Source organism: Nycticebus coucang, chromosome X (genome assembly GCF_027406575.1).
Source record: "Nycticebus coucang isolate mNycCou1 chromosome X, mNycCou1.pri, whole genome shotgun sequence".
NCBI lineage: Eukaryota > Metazoa > Chordata > Mammalia > Primates > Lorisidae > Nycticebus > Nycticebus coucang.
The window spans coordinates 69,434,513-69,456,912 of record NC_069804.1 but is presented as its reverse complement, the minus strand read 5'-3'; the positions used below and the strand labels follow the sequence as shown (position 1 = coordinate 69,456,912).

Genomic DNA, 22,400 nt, shown 5'->3' with positions numbered 1-22,400 from the left:
AAACTTGTACAGAAATATTCGTAGTAGCATTATTCATGATAACCAAAAAATGAAAACAACCTGAATGTCCATCAATGGATTAATGGATAAACAAAATATGGTACGTACTTACAATGGAACACTATTCAGTCTTAAAACTGAATGAAGTTCTAATACATGCTACAGCATGAATGAACTTTGAAAACATTATAATAAGTAAAGTAAGCCAAGCACACAAGGATAAATAGTGTGTGATTCCACTTACATGAAGCATCTACAATAGGCAAATACATAGAGTCAGAAAGTAGATTAGATAGTGGAAGGGGGGTTGGAAAATGGGGAATTATTGTTTAATGGTTATAAAGTTTCTTTACAATTGGGATGATTAAAAACTTCTGGAAATGGATAATGACAATGTACAATTCAGTGCACAAACAACATTCCCAATGCACAAACATTGTATGTACCATATTTTGTTTGACATTTGAAAATCAATGAACATAATCCACTCTATTGGTAAAGAACAAAAAAATAACATGATCACATCAATTGATTCATAAAACATCATTTAAAAAAATTCAACATCCTTTCCTAATATAATCTCTCATTAAACTATGAATAGATGAGAATTTTGGGAACCTGATAAATGACATTATACTAGGTATGACCCAGATATCCTTCAATGAATGGGTTACTAGCTAAACAAATTATGCTACACACACACCATGAATCTCACTCCACAATAAAAAGAAACAAACTTGATATAACAACTTGGATGACTTTCAATTGCATGCTGAGTGAAAAAGCTAATTCAAAATGGCTATATACTGTATAATTTCATTTGTATAATTTTGAAACGAAGAATAAATTAGAAGTTTCCAGGCATTTGGGACCAAGGCCAGAGAAGTAGAAAGGAAGTGGACGTGACCATAAAAAGGGCAGCATGAGTTATCCTAAATGGGATAGAACTAATCTGTATATTGCCTTAGGTGCTATATACCAGCAGTGCTATAGGTGCTATATACCAGCAGTCCCCAACCTTTTTGACAACAGGAACTGGTTTTATGGAAAATTTTTTTCATGGACTGTGAGGGAGTGGGGAATCTGACTGGAGGCAGAGCTCAGGCCACTGACTGATACCAGTGATGGGGAGTGACTGGGGAGTTGCTGTAAACACAGATGAAATTTTGCTCACTCATTCACCTCCTTCTGAGTGGCCGGGTTCCTAACAGGTCACAAACTGGAAACTTTTTTGGCACCAGAGGCCAGTTTCATAGAAGACAATATTTCAATGGATCCGGAGAGGTAGGGGGAACAAGACAGGGGGGTAAAACTTGGGCAGTGATGCTGTGGGGCCTGGCTCCTAACAGGCCATGAAATTGGTACTGGTCTTCAGCCTGGAGGTTGGGAACTACAGGTATATATAACCTACATGTGACAAAATTATACAGAAATACATGCACACTTGCACAAATTAATACAAGTAAGCCTAAGAAAAATATTGTGATATTTTTGTTTGTTTTGTTTCATTTTTTTAGGTAGAGTCTCACTCTATTGCCCTGGGTAGAGTACTGTGGTGTCATCACCACTCACAGCAACCTCAGTTTCTTGGTCTCAAGAGATCCTCATGCCTCAGCCTCCTTAGTAGCTGGGACTACAGGTGCCTGTCAGACACCAGGCTAATTCTTCTATTTTTAGTAGAGACCAGGTCTTGCTCTTGCTCAGGCTAGTCTTGAACTCCTGAGCTCAAGGAATCCACCTGTCTTGCCCTCCCAGAGTGCTAGGATTACAGGCGTGAGCCACCACACCCAGCAACCTAGGATAAATAAATAAGTGGATTGTGTCAAGTCAGTATCACACATGAGATATTGTACTATAGTCTTACAAGATGTTACCACTGTAAGAAACTGGATGGTATACGTGGGATCTCTATTAATTTTACAACTGCAAGTGAGTCTATAATTATCTCAATAAAATTTTCTATTAAAAATCTTGTTTGAGCTTGATGTCCATGAGCAGGCTCTCCTTGGCCTCCTGGAGGGTCTCGAGTTTGTGCGTGAGGCTTTCGATGAGCTCTGCCTTCTTTTCGTTGACATCTGCCTGCTCCACTTCCTCAATCAAGCTCAATAACGCCCTGGGGGAAGAGGTGGAGGCCTTGATCAGTGAGCTCTGCAAGCCCAATGAGCTCGACAAGTACAGAATGTTCATAGGGGACTTGGACAAGATGGTGAACCTGCTGCTGTCCCTCTCGGGGCGCCTGGCCTGGGTTGAGAACGTCCTTAGCAGCCTTGGAGAAGATGCCGGTAATGAAGAAAGGAGCTCCCTCAATGAGAAACGGAAGATCCTGGCCGGGCAGCACGAGGACGCCCGGGAGCTCATGGAAAAGCTGGACCAGAGGGAGAGCATGGTGCTGGACATCCTGGCCACTTACCTGTCCACAGAGCAGCTCCAGGATTACCAGCACTTCGTGAAGATGAAGTTGGCAGTCCTCATCGAGCAGCGGAAGCTGGACAAGATCAAGCTGGGCCAGGATCAGATCAAGTGTCTGCTGGAGAGCCTGCCCTCGGATTTCATACCCAGGGCGGGGACCCTCGCCCTGCCCCCAGACCTCACCAGCGAAGCCGCGCCTGTCAGGGGCTGTACATTCAGCAGCACTTTGCCAACATTAACCTCTCCACTTTAACCTCTTAAAAAGTACCCAACCAAAAATCACCGTTTCTCTCAACACTATTGAATCTGAAAAATGTTTCAGTATGAACCACAATTTAAACTATATAGGTTTGGGGGGCTCTTTGGGGTAAAAGGAGAGGAATCCTCTCTGGAGGAAGCCTGGTTTTCCTTTCTGGCCCTCCATGATTGACTGAGAGCTGAATGCTGCTGGACAGTCCCCTTTCTGTTAGTGCTCTGTAGCAGGAAGAGAGTTAATGAAACTGTGAGAACTGATTGGAGGGTGTTTGATCATTTAGTTTCTAACAAGTGGAGGAACATGGATCAGTGTGTGTCACCCTCAGGAATGTATCCACAGTGGCCTTGCAGGCGGGCAGGCACCGTTAATGAAGGGTCTGCAACATAAAGCCATAAAGACACACACACACAGGAGAAAGTTGTAAAACCTTGAACATTTGTTATTTATATTTTTAAAAATGAAAAAGATCACTATGTTTGTGTGCTAACCACTTACTTGATTCCATTTTGTGGTGGATGTAGATGATTATGTTTTGAACTTTGTATTTTGCGAAAACCTAAATGAAGACTTCCAAAGAGAAAAAAAAAATCTTTTTTTCAAGAATAAATACCCTTCTCTGTCATCTTTGGCATCAAAATAACTTATTCATTGACTGATAATCAGAATTGCATGAAGCCTGAGACAGTGAAAATATACAGGCCATTAGCACAAACTGAGTTGAAATTGATACTAATGTTTTTTGCTGTTTCTAATCTTTGTTTTTTTTTTTTTTAATTTTTTTATTAAATCATAACTGTATACAATGATATGATTATGGGGCATCATACACTCACTTCATAAACCATTTGACACATTTTTATCACAGTGGTTAACATAGCCTTTCCGGCGTTATCTCAGTTACTGTGCCAAAACATTTACATTCTACATTTACCAAGTTTCGCAAATACCCCTATAATATGCACCACAGGTGTGATCCCACCGATCCCCCTCCCTCTACCCACCCCCCCCTTTCCCACTTCCCCCTATTGTTAAGTTGTAGCTGGGTTATAGCTTTCATGTGAGAGTCCCAAATTAGTTTCATAGTAGGGCTGTGTACATTGGGTATTTTTTCTTCCATTCTTGGGATACTTTACTAAGAAGAATATGTTCCAGCTCCATCCATGTAAACATGAAAGAGGTAAAGTCTCCATCTTTCTTTAAGGCTGCATAGTATTCCATGGTATACATATACCACAATTTATTAATCCATTCGTGGATCGATGGACACTTGGGCTTTTTCCATGACTTAGCTATTATGAATTGGGCTGCAATAAACATTCTGGTACAAATATCTTTGTTATGTTGTAAGCAGAGCAAGCAGACAGCCCTCAGAATCGGAGAAGATATTTGCAGGGTATAACTCTGACAAAGGTTTAATAACCAGAATCCACAGAGAACTCAAACGCATCAGCAAGAAAAAAACAAGAGATCCCATCGCAGGCTGGGCAAGGGATTTGAAGAGAAACTTCTCTGAAGAAGACAGGCGCAAGGCCTTCAGACATATGAAAAAATGCTCATCATCTTTAATCATCAGAGAAATGCAAATCAAAACTACTTTGAGATATCATCTAACTCCAATGAGACTAGCCTATATCACAAAATCTCAAGACCAGAGATGCTGGCGTGGATGCGGAGAAAAGGGAACACTTCTGCACTGCTGGTGGGAATGCAAATTAATACATTCCTTTTGGAAAGATATATGGAGAACACTCAGAGATCTAAAAATAGATCTGCCATTCAATCCTGTAATTCCTCTGCTGGGCATATACCCAGAAGACCAAAAATCACAACATAACAAAGATATTTGTACCAGAATGTTTCTAATCTTTGGAGTTACTGATCACTGGGACACTCCCACACTTTCCGAAGGAGTCACCTGGATCCTGTGAACTTCCTAGCACTATCATTGCACAAGCAGGCTGCATGACCGCTATGTAAGTGTGGTAGACAAGACTGGGGAAGATACTGGGTAGTTACCAGCTTCAAAGAAACAGTTGAAGGAGCTGGGGCTGTTTTCCCTGAGATAAGGTGACGTGAGGACAGAATACCTGGGTTCAGACCCTAGATGACTGATTTTGGGCAAAGAAGGTGACAATGTTCTCTGGGGTCCTGTGAGTGAGCAAAAGATAAGATCTCAGAGGTCCTACTTTACAGATATAGATATGGGCTTAGTAGAAGGACCGAGTTGATTATCAAAGAATGAGATGTTCTGCCTCTGAATGTAGAGAATTCCCTATTATTAGAAGCATTCAAGCTGAAGTCATCAATGGATATCTCTCAGAGATGTGAGAATTCCCTTTCAATGTGCAGATTCTAACATGAAAGTAATCATGGGACACAGGGATGCTAGTATTTTATATCACTCTGGTCCCCTCACTGGCTCTTCATTTTACCTGACTTAAATCCTAAACCTTGTGATTGAAAGGGGGAAGAAAAGGGCTCTTAGATCCTGGGTTCAGTGTTCTGAATAGACTGAACTCTTTGTGCAGGAAAATTTAAATTATAATTGTTTTCGTTGGGGATATAAGTACACAGAACTCTGCAATACCCTCCTAGATTAATTTGGGATATTGAAATGGACACGTATTATCACAGGCATCCAAGGCAGATTTTAGTTCTGGCATTTTTGCATTATATGAAATATAATTGCTGCCATGTCTATTTTTCCTGATAAACTGTGAAACATTAAGGGACATCACATCTTACTTTTCTCTGTGTCCTTCCTGCGTCTAGAACCTTACACGTAAAGGCTACTTGATAGTTTCTCCATAAAGAGTTTCTCAGACTTGATCAGATTGTTTGTGGTGTGATTTTTATACTTAATGCTGGCTGGTTTTTCCTCCCAGAGGGAGACAGGATGCTGGTTCCCAGTTTCATTTTGTATAACACAAAATAGATAATGTGGCTTGTTCTAACAGTATCTCCCTACCACTTTTCTGATTTAAAGATAACCAGGGAGATAAAATGATACCCTTAAGAGCTGATCTCCCAGTGATGGACAATGTTGGTGATGCCTTAGGGGTGAGGAGAGTGGAAGGCTTTGAGCACTTTTTTCTTCACGCTGATGCTGGTGGGTTAGTGGACTTTATACATAAATGACCAGGGCCTCTAAAGCTTTAGAAAAGCTGACTGAAAACACGTACAGATATAGCAGTTTCCCCTTCTCACTCTGGGCAGTGAGTTGCTGAGCCCTCAAGAAAGTAAAAAGGAAACCCAGAGAAGCTAAGTTTGAAAGAGAAACAAAGAGGCACTAGCTCAGAGGAAAGTGTGCTAGACTGAGTCTTGGCCTTCTTGGGCCCCTTAGTGGAAGGCTGGGAATACCCACTGCTCGAGGGCCTCACCCTGGCAGCCATTTGAATGGTGAAGAGGGGTATACCAGAACATGCTGAAAGCAGGAGGCCTAATATCGCCAGGCACCTGTTTGCCAGTCATTTCAAGATTTCCCGGGAGATGTCTCTGCCACCCCTACCCCCCCACCCTCACTCTCCCACCACCCCCACCCACCCACCCCCCCGTCTTCTCTAGGATCACTGTCAGAATGGCACTGCTTAGATAACACAGCTGGCCCAGGGTTGGGGGATGGAGTGTAGCCTATTATTAGCCTCCTGAACTAAGTCAGCCTAGGACCTGATGCTTAGCATTTCAGCAGTGTTGGGAACTGAGGGCCCCATGTGCTCCAAGTTGGGGCAATAGGGGCTCCCTAAGAGGGCCCAGTAGGGCCCCAAGGCTTCACTGAGAAGCAGGGACAGCGACCCTCGTCAGCGTGGCCTGAGGCTGAAGCCCCGTGAGTACCTGGAGCCTAGGACCCTATGCTATTCAGGAACCTCTAAAAACCACCCTTTATAGTCTGTTCCCACTGGCTCTGGGACCTGAGAGGATTCTTGGGAGGTGGGTAGGAAAACCCACTGTTAGAAGGCAGAAGGCCAGCTTCCTGCCTTGTTTGTCCCAAAAGGGTGTATCTGCCTAGATCTAGGACCTGGTTTCTGAAGGGGCCTACTTCTTGAGGGTATTTGTGGTTATACAATTACAGAGAGGGTGGAGGTTTGTCTTTGTGACCCTATGTGCTCTTGACTTCTGTGTATCTGGGTGCAGTGGAGTGGGTTTAAGGGCACAAGGGCAGTGTTTCTGAGTGGGAGGAGAAAGATTAGGCTTAGAATTTGTCTATTAAAATTCTTGAAGGACTGTTCTAGGGCACACAGAAACCAGCCACTTTTCAATAGGAGTTTTTAATCTGGATTCACAGGCCCCAAGAGGGCCTTAGATGGAATTCAGGGGGTCTAGAAGCTTGGATGGGAAAAAAATTACTTTTTTTCCCACATAACCTCAAACTGAAATTTATCATTTCCTTCAAGGATGAATGCAGGCAGCAAATGGTGGTAGTATTACCAGTTCCTATAACTTGACACCAGAAGAAATCATAGACATTTCATATCATATTACAGGTGTGGTAGAGATCTTGAAATGTCATTTATGCTCATCGCCACTTAGAAATTATTACTAGATCTCATTATTTAATGTGTTAATAAAGAACATCTATTACTACATTATGCCATTTTAAAAATATTTTGATAGTAGTATTTCAATATAATTGTTTTCCTTTAATTCTATTTATTTTATTTTATGTACTAAAAACCATTCTGAAAGGGGTCACAGACTTCACCAGTTTGTCACAGGCCAATTTCATAAAAAAAGGTTTAAATAAAATTCCTGCACTTCTGGGATCAGGAAGGGGCTCCTTGCACATAATAACTCTTTGATTAATAAACCATAGCAAGATGAGGTTAGATGATAGACTAGCTTGGTTTTCTTGTCCTTATCTAATGGAGGGACAATTTGCTCAAGTGCCAAAGCCACCTGGAGGCCATGGCTTAGTGCCAAAGCCAGCAAGCCATGGAGGCCATGGCTTGATCTCCTTCTGGAGGCTCATTATAAGCCCTGCTATGATCTCTTGTGAGAGCTTCAGCATTTCCCTCTGCCACTCCCTTCCCTCTTCATCTCCCAGATCCTAGTCCTGAAAATAAAATAGTAAGAAGGGAATCTCTACCAGCCATCAGAAGAAATGATTTGTAAAGGAACCTTCCATTACCAAAATCCCTAGAATTCAGCATGACACTCAAAAACTCAGGATCCTGGGAACTGCAGTGTGACTCTGCCTGAGGCAAGAGGGAGGGCTATGTGTTTTGATTTTGTGTTGCAATAGAAAGAACAGGAGAAGAATGAGAGAAACCTGGATTCTATTTCGGACTCTTACTATTGCCTTGATGCAAGGTAGCTGGCAAATTCCTTACCCTTCCTGGCCTCAGCTTCCTCATTCACAAAATGAAGATAATATTACCTATCCCACTACCTGAAATGGCTTTGAAAAGCACAAGATTACAGGTGTGTTCTGGGTTCTTGTTAATAAAACAACTGACAATAACAGCCATGTGACCTTAGGAAAGTCACTGCTCCCCTCGAACCTGCATTTCCCCATCTCTAAATTGACAAAATTAAACTATCTAAAAGATAAATTCCAGCTCTGAAGTTCTAGGACGTTAAGTATGGAGTAATAGCCATAGAAATTGAAGAATTAAGTAATAATCATCACCATAGTAAAAATAGTTACAGAGAACTGTGTGCAGGTACTATTCTACATACTTAACTTTGTACTAATTAATTTATCCTAACGATAGCCCTCTGAGGCATGTACTATTATTGTCCTCTCTTTATAGATGACAAAATGGGCACTTCTTTAATCCATACATTAAATGACCTTCTGAAGGTCACTACAGCTACTGCATGGTAGACCTAGGATTGAATAACTCCAAGACCCCACATGGTCTCTCCATCTTCAATTGGTGCAAAACAAACCTACATTGGAGTTATAGTACAGTATGATGAATGCCGTAGTGCTATAAGAGCAAAGACTCTGGAGGAATAAATTCAGCAGAAGGAACAGCATGTATCAAAAAGAAGCATGGTGTATAAAGAGAGCCAGTGTTTCTCCTCCTTTATCACAGGATATAAGTAGAGGAGCAGTAGGAAGTGAAACTGTGAGCTGGGCTAAGGCATTTGAGTGTAGCCTGAAAGAAAGGGATGACAATAAGGTATTTAATAGAGGCTTGGTATAGACCAGATTTGTCTTTTTTAATTATCATTTTAGCCACAATGCGGAGAGAATATTTAAGAGGGAAACTACTACATAGGACACTACTAAAACTGTTGAGGTAAAGGACAGTAGGGGCCTAGGTAAGGCACCAGCAATGAGAATGGCCCTGAAGGGGAATGAATGGCCTGGAGAATTTTTCAGGAGGAAAAATCCATAGGCCTTGATAGGATTGAATGGAAGTGGAATAAACAGGTAAGAAGACTGAGATGATTCTTAGATTTTTGGTTTGATTTGAGCAGATAGATGGTGAGGAAATAAGATATGGATATGATGGTGGTCTGATACTTTTGTCTTTCAAGTGTGTGAAGAAACTCAGTGTATATACACTTGGAGCTAAAGAGAGAGCTGAGGGCTTAGAGAGGCTTGGAACTATCAGAATAAAGATGATAGCTAAAGTGCTGGGATTGGAGAGAAGAGGATGGAGGAGAGAACAGGGGAATATAAATATTTTAGGGGAGGAAAAATCAGTAGAGTGTGCTTGCTAGGAAGCAGAGGGAGAAGTCTGGAAGCACAAGTGGTCAGTAGGGACAGATGTCCAAGAAAAGTCAGGAAAGGAAAGAGCTGAGAAACATCCACTGGATTGAACCACAAGGATGACCTTTTGAAAAGCTTTCTTGGTGTATTATTGAGGTGGGTGGAGACGGGCTATACAGAGTGGAGAAGGGAATGAAATCTGGGAAAGTAGGCAGTAGACAACTCTTGTGGTAAGTTTGGTGAAAAAAGAAGAGATGAGAAAAAGGTAGCAAAGGTGGAACAAAGGACCATAAAAGTTTTCTGTCTTGTTTCCTGAGATGGTTGAAGGGGAGGAACCAGTGTGTGAAACATGAAGATACAGAGAAATTAAGCTCACTTTTGAAGGTTGAATATATGATAGCTCTCTTCTTCCTAAAAGCCTCATGAGGCAGAGACTATGCTTTCTGTATTAGATGAGGAAACTGAGTCCCAGAGAAGGGAAGAGACTTGCCCAAGGTTACTGAGCTAGAAATTGAATTGGGAGCACCAAGTTGTAAACCTAGGTCTGCCTAATTTCCAAAATCCTGTTCTTCCCATTTTGTCCTAAGAATGCATAAATATGTAGACCATATATGAAGCTGATGCTGGTGGGTGGGGTGGGGCTTAAAGTTGAGGGTGACCCCACCCACCCACCTCACAATTTTCTTTCCATGAGGTGAATACCTGAGGTCCCAGGATAACAAAGAGGGATTGGGGGTGGACAGTAAATAAAAGGAGATATGAGGCCCTGAGACCTTGGCTGCAGGGTACGGGGGAGTAGGGAGACTGGAGCTCTAAAAAATCTACCAGCTCACTCTGATAACATTACAAACCGAGGTGGGTGACCTTGACTTTGGAGTACTAGAAACAGTTAGGTTGAGTCAGTCATTGGACCATGGTTGGTTTTTTAGGACCTGAGGATTATGGGAAGAGAAGAGTTAAAGGTTGAAGCAAAGCTCCAGGCTGGGTCAGACAGAGGAGACGGAAAGAGGCTTGAGCCAGAGGGATGGAGAAGTGGATTTCTGATAGCAATCACAGGGATACCTAGATTGAAGTGGTCCTGGGAGAGTAGCCAGTTGTCATAAGAGAGGAAAACTTGCCCTGGAAACCTCAACTGTTTGCTTCCATCTATCTGCTTTCATTTTACTTGGAATGTGTTCTCTATAATGCCTCCTCTTCATTTCGCCAGTAAATGTCATTCGATACTTATTTCCTGAGCATGGATGTTCTCAGGAAGCATGGGGTTTATGTCTGAGGGTAGGTTACAGAAGTCTCAGGTGAAGGAGATTTGGTTAGTGTAGAGGTTTAACTTCATCTAAAAGGCTAAGAGAGGAAGTTGAGAGCCTTCCCCAAGAGACTGATGTCAGAATGCTCAGGGATGGCAGCTTAACACCACAAAGCACAATTCTGTTGGCCTAGCAACTGCCAGGCCAGAACCACCTCTTTAATCCATATGTTCTGAACTGGGGGAGATGCATCTACCAAATCCCTCGCCATGATACAGACCCTGTTAGGAGTGGAGGAATACAAGATGAATACCGGGTCCTCACCCTGCAGTTTACACACTAATGGAGCACAGATTAGTGGAAATATGATGTAGAAATTCATAGCTGATGTCTACTTGTGATTCTTCAGAATTCCTAAGCTGGAGAAGGAGAAGATTGGGAAAGGATTACCAGAAGTAGGAGTTTGAGGTGCAGGTAGAACAGTATATGCAAACCTGTCGAGTGACCTCACCAGTTGTGGCAGCATCTCCAGGGCCTACAATAAGACAGTGGGTATGGGAGTGAGAAGTGGGACACCCATGGGTGAGTAGCCTGATGGTTAAGGACAGGGAGAGAGGGGTTAGAGGTTGGCATCCAGCTTTTTGATGGAAACCCTTAGTCTCTCCCCCTTTTTATCACCCACAGATCTGGCATATATCCCTGCTCATAATGAGAGTTGTCCTGTTCCAATCAGCCAAGATGAACTTCATGGACATCACCAAGATATTCTCCCTCCTGCAGCCCGACAAGGAGGATGAGGACACCGACACAGGGGAGAAGCAGGCTCTCAATCAAGCAGTGTATGACAACGACTCCTATACCTTGGACCAGCTTTTGCACCAGGAGCGTTACAAACGTTTCATCAACAGCAGGAGTGGCTGGGGCGTTCCTGGGACACCTTTGCGCTTAGCTGCTTCTTATGGCCACTTGAGCTGTTTGCAAGTCCTCCTGGCACATGGTGCTGACATTGACAGCTTGGATGTCAAGGCACAAACACCACTTTTTACTGCTGTCAGTCATGGCCATCTAGACTGTGTGCATGTTCTTTTGGAAGCTGGTGCCTGTCCTAGTGGTAGTATCTACAACAATTGTTCTCCTGTGCTCACAGCCGCCCGTGATGGTGCCATTGCTATCCTTCAGGAGCTCCTAGGCCATGGAGCAGAGGCCAACGTCAAGGCTAAACTACCAGTCTGGGCATCGAACATAGCTTCATGTTCTGGCCCCCTCTATTTAGCTGCAGTCTATGGGCATCTTGACTGTTTCCGCCTACTTTTGCTCTACGGGGCAGACCCTGATTACAACTGCAATGACCAGAGCCTACTAGCACGTATCCCACAGCCACGTACCCTCCTTGAAATCTGCTTATACCATAATTGTGAGCCAGAGTACATCCAGCTGCTGATAGACTTCGGTGCTAACATCTATCTTCCATCTCTCTCCCTGGACCTGACCTCCCAAGATGATAAAGGCATTGCATTGCTGCTACAGGCGCGAGGTGAGTGGTGGGCAGGCCTTCTGCCTTGGAGGACCCAAGGCTCCAAATTATTGTCCAAGCCAATCCTTTCAAATAAATTGGAGAAAAATCCATCTTCCTTCTACTCCTAGAACCCCAGTGAAGAACTAACCATGTTAAAGAAGGGGCCACTAAGATGATGTAGGGGGTAACACTAGACCAAATATTGGTCCTGGCTCTACTAATGAACATTTTGTGGCCTTAAACATGCCTTCTCTATGCCTCAGTATGTCACCATTGGTACCATGCAATGGGGGCAAAGGGAGGGATATTTATTAGAAGGAATAAGGCATTAGGGATGTTATAGCCAGGGCAGGGTATATGTAGGCTTAGGTGGGAGAATTACAATGAAAATTAATCCTTATGACCTATTTCTCCTTGCTGCAGTCACTCCACAGTCACTCCTATCACAGGCCCGTTTAGTCATCCACAGAGCCCTGCGCCAAGCTGGTCAGCCACAAGCCATTGACCAGCTGGATATTCCTCCTGTGTTGATTAGCTACCTCAAACACCAACTGTAATCTTACAGTCTGCACAGGAATCCATGATGCCTCCAAAAAAAAAAACCTGTGGATCCAAATAGCTGGATCCACAGCTCCAGCCACTACAGCTCCATCCACTTATCTGGAACTGCTATCCTGTATTATCCTCCACAATAAAATCCTCAATAAAATAAGTCCTAATGGCTGTTGTGTCTGGTGTGTTTACGTGTGGTGGGGAGGCTACCAAGGGAAGAGGTTTGGCTATGAAGCAGCATGACAAATGGTATTGCATCTGATGGGCACAGAAGTGTTGGGCATTGAAGGAGCAAAAAAGCAAAGAGAAAAACAAACGAACAAACAAAATATCTAACCCAATGGCTGTACCTCCCCACCAAGATCCTAGCAAGTTTGGAGCTGTGCTACCTGGAAGCAAGGTCCTAAAGAATCCAAGTGGGTGGAAGAGTAGTATAAACTTGCCCATCTCTACGCCTCCCTTCACTTCTCTGGCTATAACAAAGCACCTTTTCAGGGTCTGTCCCCTATTACTTTGTGTAAAGTGACCAAGAAGCAAACCATTCCCTCACCTTGAATCAGAATCTGCCTTGTCACTAGTCCAATATATAGTCAAGATATACCCAGGAAAACAAACTACCAAATATCTATTCTAAGGAATTTAATGCAGGAAAGAAATCGGTTACATATGTGACAGGCTGAGAATACTAGCAAGACAAGCAGGTAACCCAGAAATCAGAGACAGCAGAAAGCCAGCATCACCCCTAGACTGAAGGAGTAAGAGAGGAGGTATTTCCAGAGTTCAGCAACATGGGTCACCTGATGGAAAGTGTAATTATAGGTCTGTCTACAGGATCTAGAATTACAGCTGAGATATGTTGCCTAAACCAGAGGAAAGGAAGAAATACCCTCTTCTTTCCATTATTCCTGCCCTCCAAACGACCTCTAAGGTCTTTCTCATTGGGAAAACTTGAAGTCAGCTAATATGAGGGCCTGGGACACCACTTATAGGGACTAGCCCCCTTGCAATACAGGATAGATCAGGGGGAGGAGAATGATGAAGGGAAAATGGGATGAGGTGGTGTGACCTGGGCCAGGAGCTGGAATTACACAGAATTGTAAGTATGTTGACATCAGGAACCATAGAGGAAGCACAGCAGAGCCACCACTCAAGGCAGAGAAAGCTGAGATACCTGGGCCTCTCCATTTCTCCTGACACCAGTGCCTCCCATTGGTTGAACTCAACCAGAAAGTAGTTGACTTGGAGGCCTGGAAACATAGCCTGCAGGGGCAAACTCCCTGCGATGTAGAGAAAGGTAGGCTTATGAGGAAAACAGGCTCTGGAGAAGCACAGATATCAATTTAAATGCAGGCACATTCATTTTGCCAAATCTTCATCCTTCCACAGGATCTTATTGTATTTCCCCAGCAAAACTGTGGGTGGGTATGTGAGTGATAAGTGAAAGAGATGCAATGTGAAGTGGCAGAAGAGGAAAGCCCGGATAATATGTACCCAGGAAGCACTTTATTTTTTTTATTAAATCATAATTGTATACATTGATATGATCATGGGGCATCATACACTCGCTTCATAAACCATTTGACACATTTTTATCACAGTGGTTAACATAGCCTTTCTGGCGTTATCTCAGTTACTGTGCCAAAACATTTACATTCTACATTTACCAAGTTTCGTAAATAACCCTGTAAGATGCACCACAGGTGTGATCCCACCGATCCCCCTCCCTCTACCCCCCCTTTCCCACTTCCCCCTGTTGTTAAGTTGTAGCTGGGTTATAGCTTTCATGTGAGAGTCCCAAATTAGTTTCATAGTAGGGCTGTGTACATTGGGTACTTTTTCTTCCATTCTTGGGATACTTTACTAAGAAGAATATGTTCCAGCTCCAGCCATGTAAACATGAAAGAGGTAAAGTCTCCATCTTTCTTTAAGGCTGCATAGTATTCCATGGTATACATATACCACAATTTATTAATCCATTCGTGGATCGATGGGCACTTGGGCTTTTTCCATGACTTAGCTATTATGAATTGGGCTGCAATAAACATTCTGGTACAAATATCTTTGTTATGTTGTGATTTTTGGTCTTCTGGGTATATGCCCAGCAGAGGAATTACAGGATTGAATGGCAGATCTATTTTTAGATCTCTGAGTGTTCTCCATATATCTTTCCAAAAGGAATGTATTAATTTGCATTCCCACCAGCAGTACAGAAGTGTTCCCTTTTCTCCGCATCCACGCCAACATCTCTGGTCTTGAGATTTTGTGATATAGGCTAGTCTCATTGGAGTTAGATGAAATCTCAAAGTAGTTTTGATTTGCATTTCTCTGATGATTAAAGATGATGAGCATTTTTTCATATGTCTGAAGGCCATGCGCCTGTCTTCTTCAGAGAAGTTTCTCTTCAAATCCCTTGCCCAGCCTGCGATGGGATCCCTTGTTTTTTTCTTGCTGATGCGTTTGAGTTCTCTGTGGATTCTGGTTATTAAACCTTTGTCAGAGATATACCCTGCAAATATCTTCTCCCATTCTGAGGGCTGTCTGCTTGCTCTGCTTACTGTGTTCTTAGCTGTGCAGAAGCTTTTTAGTTTGATCAAGTCCCAGTAGTGTATTTTTGAAGCTGCTTCAATTGCCCGGGGGGTTCTCCTCATGAAATACTCACCCAGACCAATTTCTTCAAGGGTTTTCCCTGCATTCACCTCTAGTATTTTTATAGTTTCATGTTTTAAGTTTAAATATTTAATCCAATGAGAGTCTATCTTAGTTAATGGTGAAAGGTGTGGGTCCAATTTCAGTCTTCTGCAGGTTGCTAGCCAGTTCACCCAGCACCATTTGTTAAATAGGGAATCTTTTCCCCACTGAATGTTTTTAATTGGCTTGTCAAAAATCAAATAGTGGTAAGTAGCTGGATTCATCTCTTGGTTCTCTATTCTGTTCCAGATATCTACTTCTCTGTTTTTGTGCCAATACCATGCTGTTTTGATCACTATCGATTTGTAGTAAAGTCTGAGGTCTGGTAGTGTGATTCCTCCTGTTTTGTTTTTATTTCTGAGTAATGTCTTGGCTATTCGAGGTTTTTTCTGATTCCATATAAAACGAAGTAATGTTTTTTCAAGATCTTTAAAATATGACAGTGGAGCTTTAATAGGGAGTGCGTTGAAATTATATATTGCTTTGGGTAGTATGGACATTTTGATAATGTTGATTCTTCCTAGCCATGAGCATGGTATGTTTTTCCATTTGTTAACATTTTCAGCTATTTCTTTACTTAGAGTTTCATAGTTCTCTTTATAGAGATCTTTCACGTCTTTTGTTAGGTAAATTCCCAAATATTTCATCTTCTTTGGCACTACTGTAAATGGGATAGAGTCCTTAACTGCTTTTTCAATTTGACTGTTTTTGGTGTATATAAAGGCTACCGATTTATGAATGTTGATTTTGTAACCTGAGACGCTGCTGTATTCCTTGATCACTTCTAGGAGTTTTGTAGTAGAGTCCCTAGTGTTTTCCAGATACACAATCATATCATCTGCGAAGAGCGAGAGTTTAATTTCTTCTGACCCTATATGGATACCCTTGATCGCCTTTTCTTCCCTAATTGCGGTGGCTAAAACTTCCATTACAATGTTGAAAAGCAATGGAGACCTTGGGCAGCCTTGTCTGGTTCCTGATCTGAGTGGAAATGATTCCAATTTAACTCCATTCAATATGATATTGGCTGTGGGTTTGCTGTAGATAGCCTCTATGAGTATAAGAAAAGTCCCTTCTAGACCAATTTTCTTGAGTGTTCTGATCATGAAGGGATGCTGGATATTATCAAAAGCTTTTTCTTCATCAATTGAGAGAATCATATGGTCTTTGTTTTTTAATTTGTTTATGTGCTGAATTACATTTATAGATTTACGTATATTGAACCAGCCCTGAGACCCTGGGATAAAACCAACTTGGTCATGATGTATAATTTGTTTGATGTGTTGCTGGATTCTGTTTGTTAGGATCTTGTTGAATATTTTGCATCTATATTCATTAGTGATATTGGTCTATAATTTTCTTTTCTTGTTGGGTCTTTTCCTGGTTTGGGGATCAGGGTGATGTTTGCTTCATAGAACGTGTTGGGTAGTCTTCCTTCTTTTTCTACATTTTGGAACAGGTTGAGTAATATAGGTACTAATTCCTCTTTAAAGGTTTGGTAGAATTCTGACATGAACCCATCTGGTCCCGGGCTTTTCTTTTTACGGAGGTTTTGTATAGTTGATGCTATTTCTGAACTTGATATGGGTCTGTTCAACATTTCCACTTGATTCTGGTTAAGTCTTGGAAGGTGGCGTGCTTCCAAGTATCGGTCTATTTCCTTCAGATTTTCATATTTCTGAGAATAAAGTTTCTTGTCATATTCATTAAGGATTTTTTGGATTTCTGATGAGTCTGTGGTTATTTCGTCTTTGTTGTTTCTGATTGATGATATTAGAGATTTTACTCTTTTTTTCCTGATTAGGTTGGCCAGAGGTTTATCTATTTTATTGACCTTTTCAAAAAACCAGCTTTTTGATTTATTGATCTGTTGTATTATTCTTTTGTTTTCAATTTCATTTAATTCTGCTCTAATTTTGGTTATTTCTTTTCTTCTACTGGGTTTGGGGTTGGAATGTTCTTCCTTTTCCAGTTGCGTGAGATGTCCCATTAAGTTGTTAACTTCCTCTCTTTCCATTCTCTTGAGGAAGGCTTGCAGTGCTATAAATTTCCCTCTTAGAACTGCCTTTGCAGCGTCCCAGAGGTTCTGATAGTTTGTGTCTTCATTGTCGTTTTGTTCCAAAAAATTGGCGATTTCTTTCTTAATCTCATCTCTGATCCAGCTATCATTCAGCATAAGGTTATTTAACTTCCATGTTTTTGTATGGGTATGCAGATTCCTGTTGTTACTCAATTCAAGTTTTATTCCATGATGGTCCAAGAAGATGCATGGAATAATTTCTATTCCTTTAAATTTACTGAGGTTAGACTTGTGACCTCAAATGTGGTCAATTTTGGAGTAAGTTCCATGGGATGATGAGAAGTATGTGTATTCAGTTTTGTTGGGATGAAATGTTCTGTAGATGCCTGCTAAATCTAAATATTGGATGGTTAGGTTTAAATCTAAGATTTCTTTGCTCAGCTTCTTTCTGGAGGATCGATCCAACACTGCCAAGGGAGTGTTGAAATCTCCGACGATTATGGAGCTGGAGAAAATCAAGTTACTCATGTCTGTTAGAGTTTCTCTTATAAATTGAGGTGCATTCTGGTTGGGTGCATAGATATTAATAATTGAGATCTCATCATATTGAGTATTACCCTTAACAAATATGAAGTGACCATTCTTGTCCTTCCTTACTTTTGATGGTTTAAAGCCTACTGTATCTGCAAATAAAATTGCAACACCTGCTTTTTTCTGATTACCATTTGCCTGAAATATGGATGACCATCCTTTCACCCTGAGTGTGTATTTGTCTTTTAAGTTGAGATGTGACTCTTGTATGCAACAAATATCTGGCTTGAGTTTTTGTATCCAGTCAGCTAACCTATGCCTCTTTAGAGGACAGTTTAAGCCATTCACATTGATGGAGAGTATTGATAAGTCTGGTGGAATTTTGGGTATCGAGTTTTTCAAAGGTCCAGTGGACATTTTTAATCCTTTCGCCAGTGTGGAAGTTGGAGTTTGATCCGAAGTTTCTGAGTGAGTTTACTTTTGTGGTATAGGATTGGGTTGGTCATTATGGAGGATAGGTCTGAGAACATCCTGAAGAGCTGGTTTACTTATGGCAAATTTTTTCAACATATGAATGTCATTGAAGTATTTAATTTCTCCATCATAGATGAAACTCAGTTTAGCTGGATACAAGATCCTGGGTTGAAAGTTTTTTTGCTTTAGGAGATTAAAAGTTGATGACCAGCCTCTTCTGGCTTGAAAAGTTTCAGCAGAGAGATCTGCAGTTATTCTAATATTCTTACCTTGGTACATTATAGTTTTCTTTCACCGGGCTGCTTTGAGAATCTTCTCTTTCATGTTAACTTTAGTGAAGCTAATTATGATATGTGTGGGGGATGACTTATTGGGGTTGAATCGTGCTAGGGTTCTGAAGCTGTCTGCTATCTGAATTTCAGATTCTCTAGGCATGTCTGGAAATTTTTCTTTCATAATTTCATGCAGAAGGGCCTCTGTGCCCTCGGAGGCGACTTCATCGTTCTCAGAAATTCCCATAATCCTTATGTTGCTTTTTTTCAAATTATCTGAGAGTTCTCTGAGTGAGTGATCCGTTTTTGCTCTCCATTTCTCTTCCTCTTTGAGAGATTGGGAGCGTTCGAAGACTTTATCTTCAATGTCAGAAATCCTTTCTTCTGCTTGCTCCATTCTGTTACTGAGGGATTCTACTGTATTTTTCATATCTTTGAGGGCTGTAAGTTCTTGCTTCAGTGTGTCTAAGTCTTTGGTGGTTTTGTCTTTAAATTCGTTAAATTCTTGAGACAATTTTTGAATTTCTCCTCGAATTCCTAATTCCATTTTATTAATCTTGTCTGCAATCCAAATTCTGAATTCAATTTCTGACATCTCAGCCAGTTGTTTATGAATGGGATCTTCAATCACATCTGCCGTATCTTTTCTTGGGGGGGTTGATCTATTCTGGTTATTCATGTTACCAGAGTTTTTCCGCTGATTCAGCCCCATGGTTATTTTACTCCCTTTGGTTTTTCCCGTGGGGGTTTATCGAGGGCCCGTACAGTGTTGTGGCCTGAGAAACTGGGGCCCTGTCTGGTGTGGTGGAGCAAAGTGGTTCTGTCTTGCTTTCAGCTGGTTTCGGTTTGATCCTATTGCAACTTCTACTCTGGCTTGAAGTCTCAGCTGTGTGGAAAAATCAGCAATTAAGTCACCCCGCCTGCCCACCTCTGGCCCCAGTTGGAAAAGGAGAATCAAACCTTCCTACAATCGCACACCCAGGGCACCGCCTGAAAAGTCCTCAGTCTATTAGCCCAGTTCAAAAGGTCCAAATCACCTGTCTCAATCGGCACTTGTCTCGGGTGGGAGAGTTCAAGAGGTCTCTGGGAACTGGATCACAGGGGCCTGGTGACTCCTCTGACACGGCTCACCCCAGTGCAGTGTGGAGTCAGGAGGAGCCACCCAGCAAACAGAGCAGTCTAGCAAGGTTGACGTCTCCTTCCCCACTTTGCCCCTCCGTCGGACCCAGTCACTGGTATCTCTGCAGATGGCTAACCCAGTTGCCTGCAGTGAACAGACACTCCAGGGGTTTGCACCTGCCTGAATCACAAGGAAGTCTGCCAGGCCCCTCCAGACTGCCGCTATCTAGCAGGAGGAGATGGGGCCTGCCATCTTTGAGTGTTTGATGCAGGTGATGGGAAGGAGGTGTTCACTCAGGCTTAGCCCCGTCCCTGATGGATGCTGCTAAGAGAACAGAACAGAACAGAACAGACAGCTTTGCAGGGTTCTGTCTCTGTTCCTGTCGAAATCGCGTACAGAAGACGGGCTGTTTTGAGTTCAAACGTCTTTGCTGCTGGAGATTTGCGTCCGACCACCTCTCTGAGTCGGCCCCGCCCTGGAAGCTTCCCGGGTTTGTAAGCCGTGTCAGGAAATCCCCCGCTCACCGGTGGCCTCCTCTGGTTGCCCAGGGAGACAGGGGGTGTGGCCTCAGAATATCCAGAAGTGAGCGTTCTGCCGTTAAAGAAAAAATGGCTGTTGATCTACCTCCAGGGAACTGCTGCTCTCGTGTGGGCACTCAGGCGACCCTTTTCTCCTCTGTCCTGCACCCCAGAGTCAGCACTGAGCGGCCGCAGTTTGTGCTGGTCCACACCCCGCAAGAGATCCCCCAAGAATCAGAACTCTTGGAGGATGGGCCCCCAGACCCCTATTGGGAGTGGGGGGGGGAAGCTAGAGTTTCATTCAGTTTTACGCAACACTACGGCCCGGGGAGGGCTCCTGCACTGCACCGCAGGGAAGTGCCGCCAAGGCTTGATTTCCCCTCAGCAGAGTGCCCTCTCCTCGCTCACGTGTCCCAGAGTCAGCGCTGACCTGACGCAGCTCAGGCACTGTGCACTCCCCTTGAGAAATCACCCAAGGATTCGAACTCCTGGGGGATAGGCCCTCAGACCCCGAGTGAGAGTAGAGGCTCTCAGCTCTCAGCAGGGTAGCTAGAGTCTTATTCAGTCTTGTGCCTGGGAAGGGTTGCTGCACTGCACCGCAGGGAAGTGCCGCCAAGGCGTGACTCCCCTTCAGCCCGGTGCCCTCTCCTCACTCGCGCGCCTCAGAGTCAATGCTGACCAGTCGCAACTCTGGGACTGTCCACTCCCCTTGAGAAATCACCCAAGGATCCGAACTCCTGGGGGACAGGCCTCCAGTCCTCAGTGGGCGGGAGGGGAGCGCCGGGGATTCAGGGTTGCCGGCAAAGGATTCCCAAAGTTTTATTCAGTTTTATGCCCGGCAGGAGAACGCCACGGCACCCTAGTAGGGGAGGTAGGTCCAGTTTTTAGAAGGTCTCTCCCTGGAGTGTAGTGGGAGGGCCTTTAATTTCTGCCCGCTTGTTCAATTGTGGGGCTCTTGAGCCGGTCTCATGGGGGAGGGGGACTCCCGTCCGCTTGGTGGTGGATTTTGTACCTTTTGTTTGCGTCCTTGTGATCACAGCTTGCCTCAGCGGTGTTGATGTGCGTTCTTCAACCTTCTCTCTTGGTGAGGCTCAAGTCCACCAGGATACTTACTAAATTCCTGTCCCTTAACTCTCCTTCTGGACGGGAGCCTCTGTTGAAAGCTGGCTTCAGTCCGCCATCTTGTCTCCCTCCCAGGAAGCACTTTAGATGTTTTAGAGCTCTTCCTGGGAGCTGCTTTGATGGCCCCCTACCTCATGGTCCTCTATTAAGGGGAAAGTGAGGTGGAGCATATGTCTTGAACTGACTTGCCTCTTCTCTCTCTCTCACCCTACCCTTGACTCTTCCCCAATACGAGTACCTGAGAGAGACTTTAGAAAAGGAAGGTGAGAAGACTGGACATCTATCTCTGAGCTCCTATCTCTCTCAGCTTCCAGGCTTTCATTCTTAGGCACTCTGGAGAGAGAGTGCAACTGTTGTTCCCCAAGGCACATAAGAACTCAAGGATTGAGCTGTATACACAGACAAAGGACTTCAGGGTAGGCATCCTGAGCTTTATTTTACCTTTCTTTCAATGTGGGATCCTGAAGAGTGGTTAGTCCAGGATGCTGCCTACCATTACCTTAGGGCTCTTGGGAATTAGAAGTCAACCTCAGCAGCCCCATCTGTTATAGATCTCCAGGAATTTTTTAAATGAGGCCCAGCCAGGGTGGCCTCCCCATGGCATCTGGGACACAGAGTCTCTGGTTGATCCAAGAAAGAACATAGACACTCTGGGCATTTCAAAGAACTTGCATTGAAGGAAGTTATAAGAGTATACCAAATTCTAGGCAAATAGGAAAGACTAAAACTCTCAGCCTTGTTTCCTAGAGAGGAAATTGAGAACCCAACAAAGTGTAGTGCCCAAGATATTGGTGGCCCAGCTCTCTAGATTACTCCCAATAGTTCTTTCTTCAGTTGATTGTAGTACTTATGGGCAGAGACAACTGCAGGTCCTGGTGTCTTAGTGTTGCAGTTTCCCTTTGGAAACTGTAGTTTCTCGGAGAAAACGGATCACAGGACACAGATGATCAGTACATGCTGTAAGGAGAGAGGCTCACCATCACTCTGCAGAGAGTGAGCCCCTCAGCACCTGCAGGG

The 22,400-nt window shown here is 43.2% G+C and overlaps 2 protein-coding genes across 7 annotated transcripts in view; both read left to right on the top strand.

Moving 5' to 3' along the window:
* Positions 1 to 12,798, top strand: part of ASB12 (ankyrin repeat and SOCS box containing 12) — a 307,551-nt gene extending 294,753 nt beyond the window's left edge. For 3 of the 6 annotated variants that reach the window (XM_053580717.1, XM_053580716.1, XM_053580714.1), the window contains 2 exons: positions 11,255 to 12,104; positions 12,510 to 12,790. In XM_053580717.1, the coding sequence (XP_053436692.1) occupies positions 11,255 to 12,104; positions 12,510 to 12,643 (984 nt within the window). In that variant the 3' untranslated portion in view covers positions 12,644 to 12,790. Of the gene's footprint in view, positions 1 to 4,537; positions 4,639 to 11,254 lie in introns of all 6 variants that reach the window. The other 3 variants (XM_053580719.1, XM_053580713.1, XM_053580718.1) reach the window with 3 other exon arrangements.
* On the top strand, positions 1,259 to 3,339 carry LOC128578194 (protein Shroom3-like). The gene has a single exon (XM_053580720.1). It carries the CDS (start codon positions 1,985 to 1,987, stop codon positions 2,660 to 2,662), a length of 678 nt encoding a protein of 225 aa, XP_053436695.1. The 5' UTR covers positions 1,259 to 1,984; the 3' UTR covers positions 2,663 to 3,339.
* Positions 12,799 to 22,400: the final 9,602 nt, after the last annotated feature.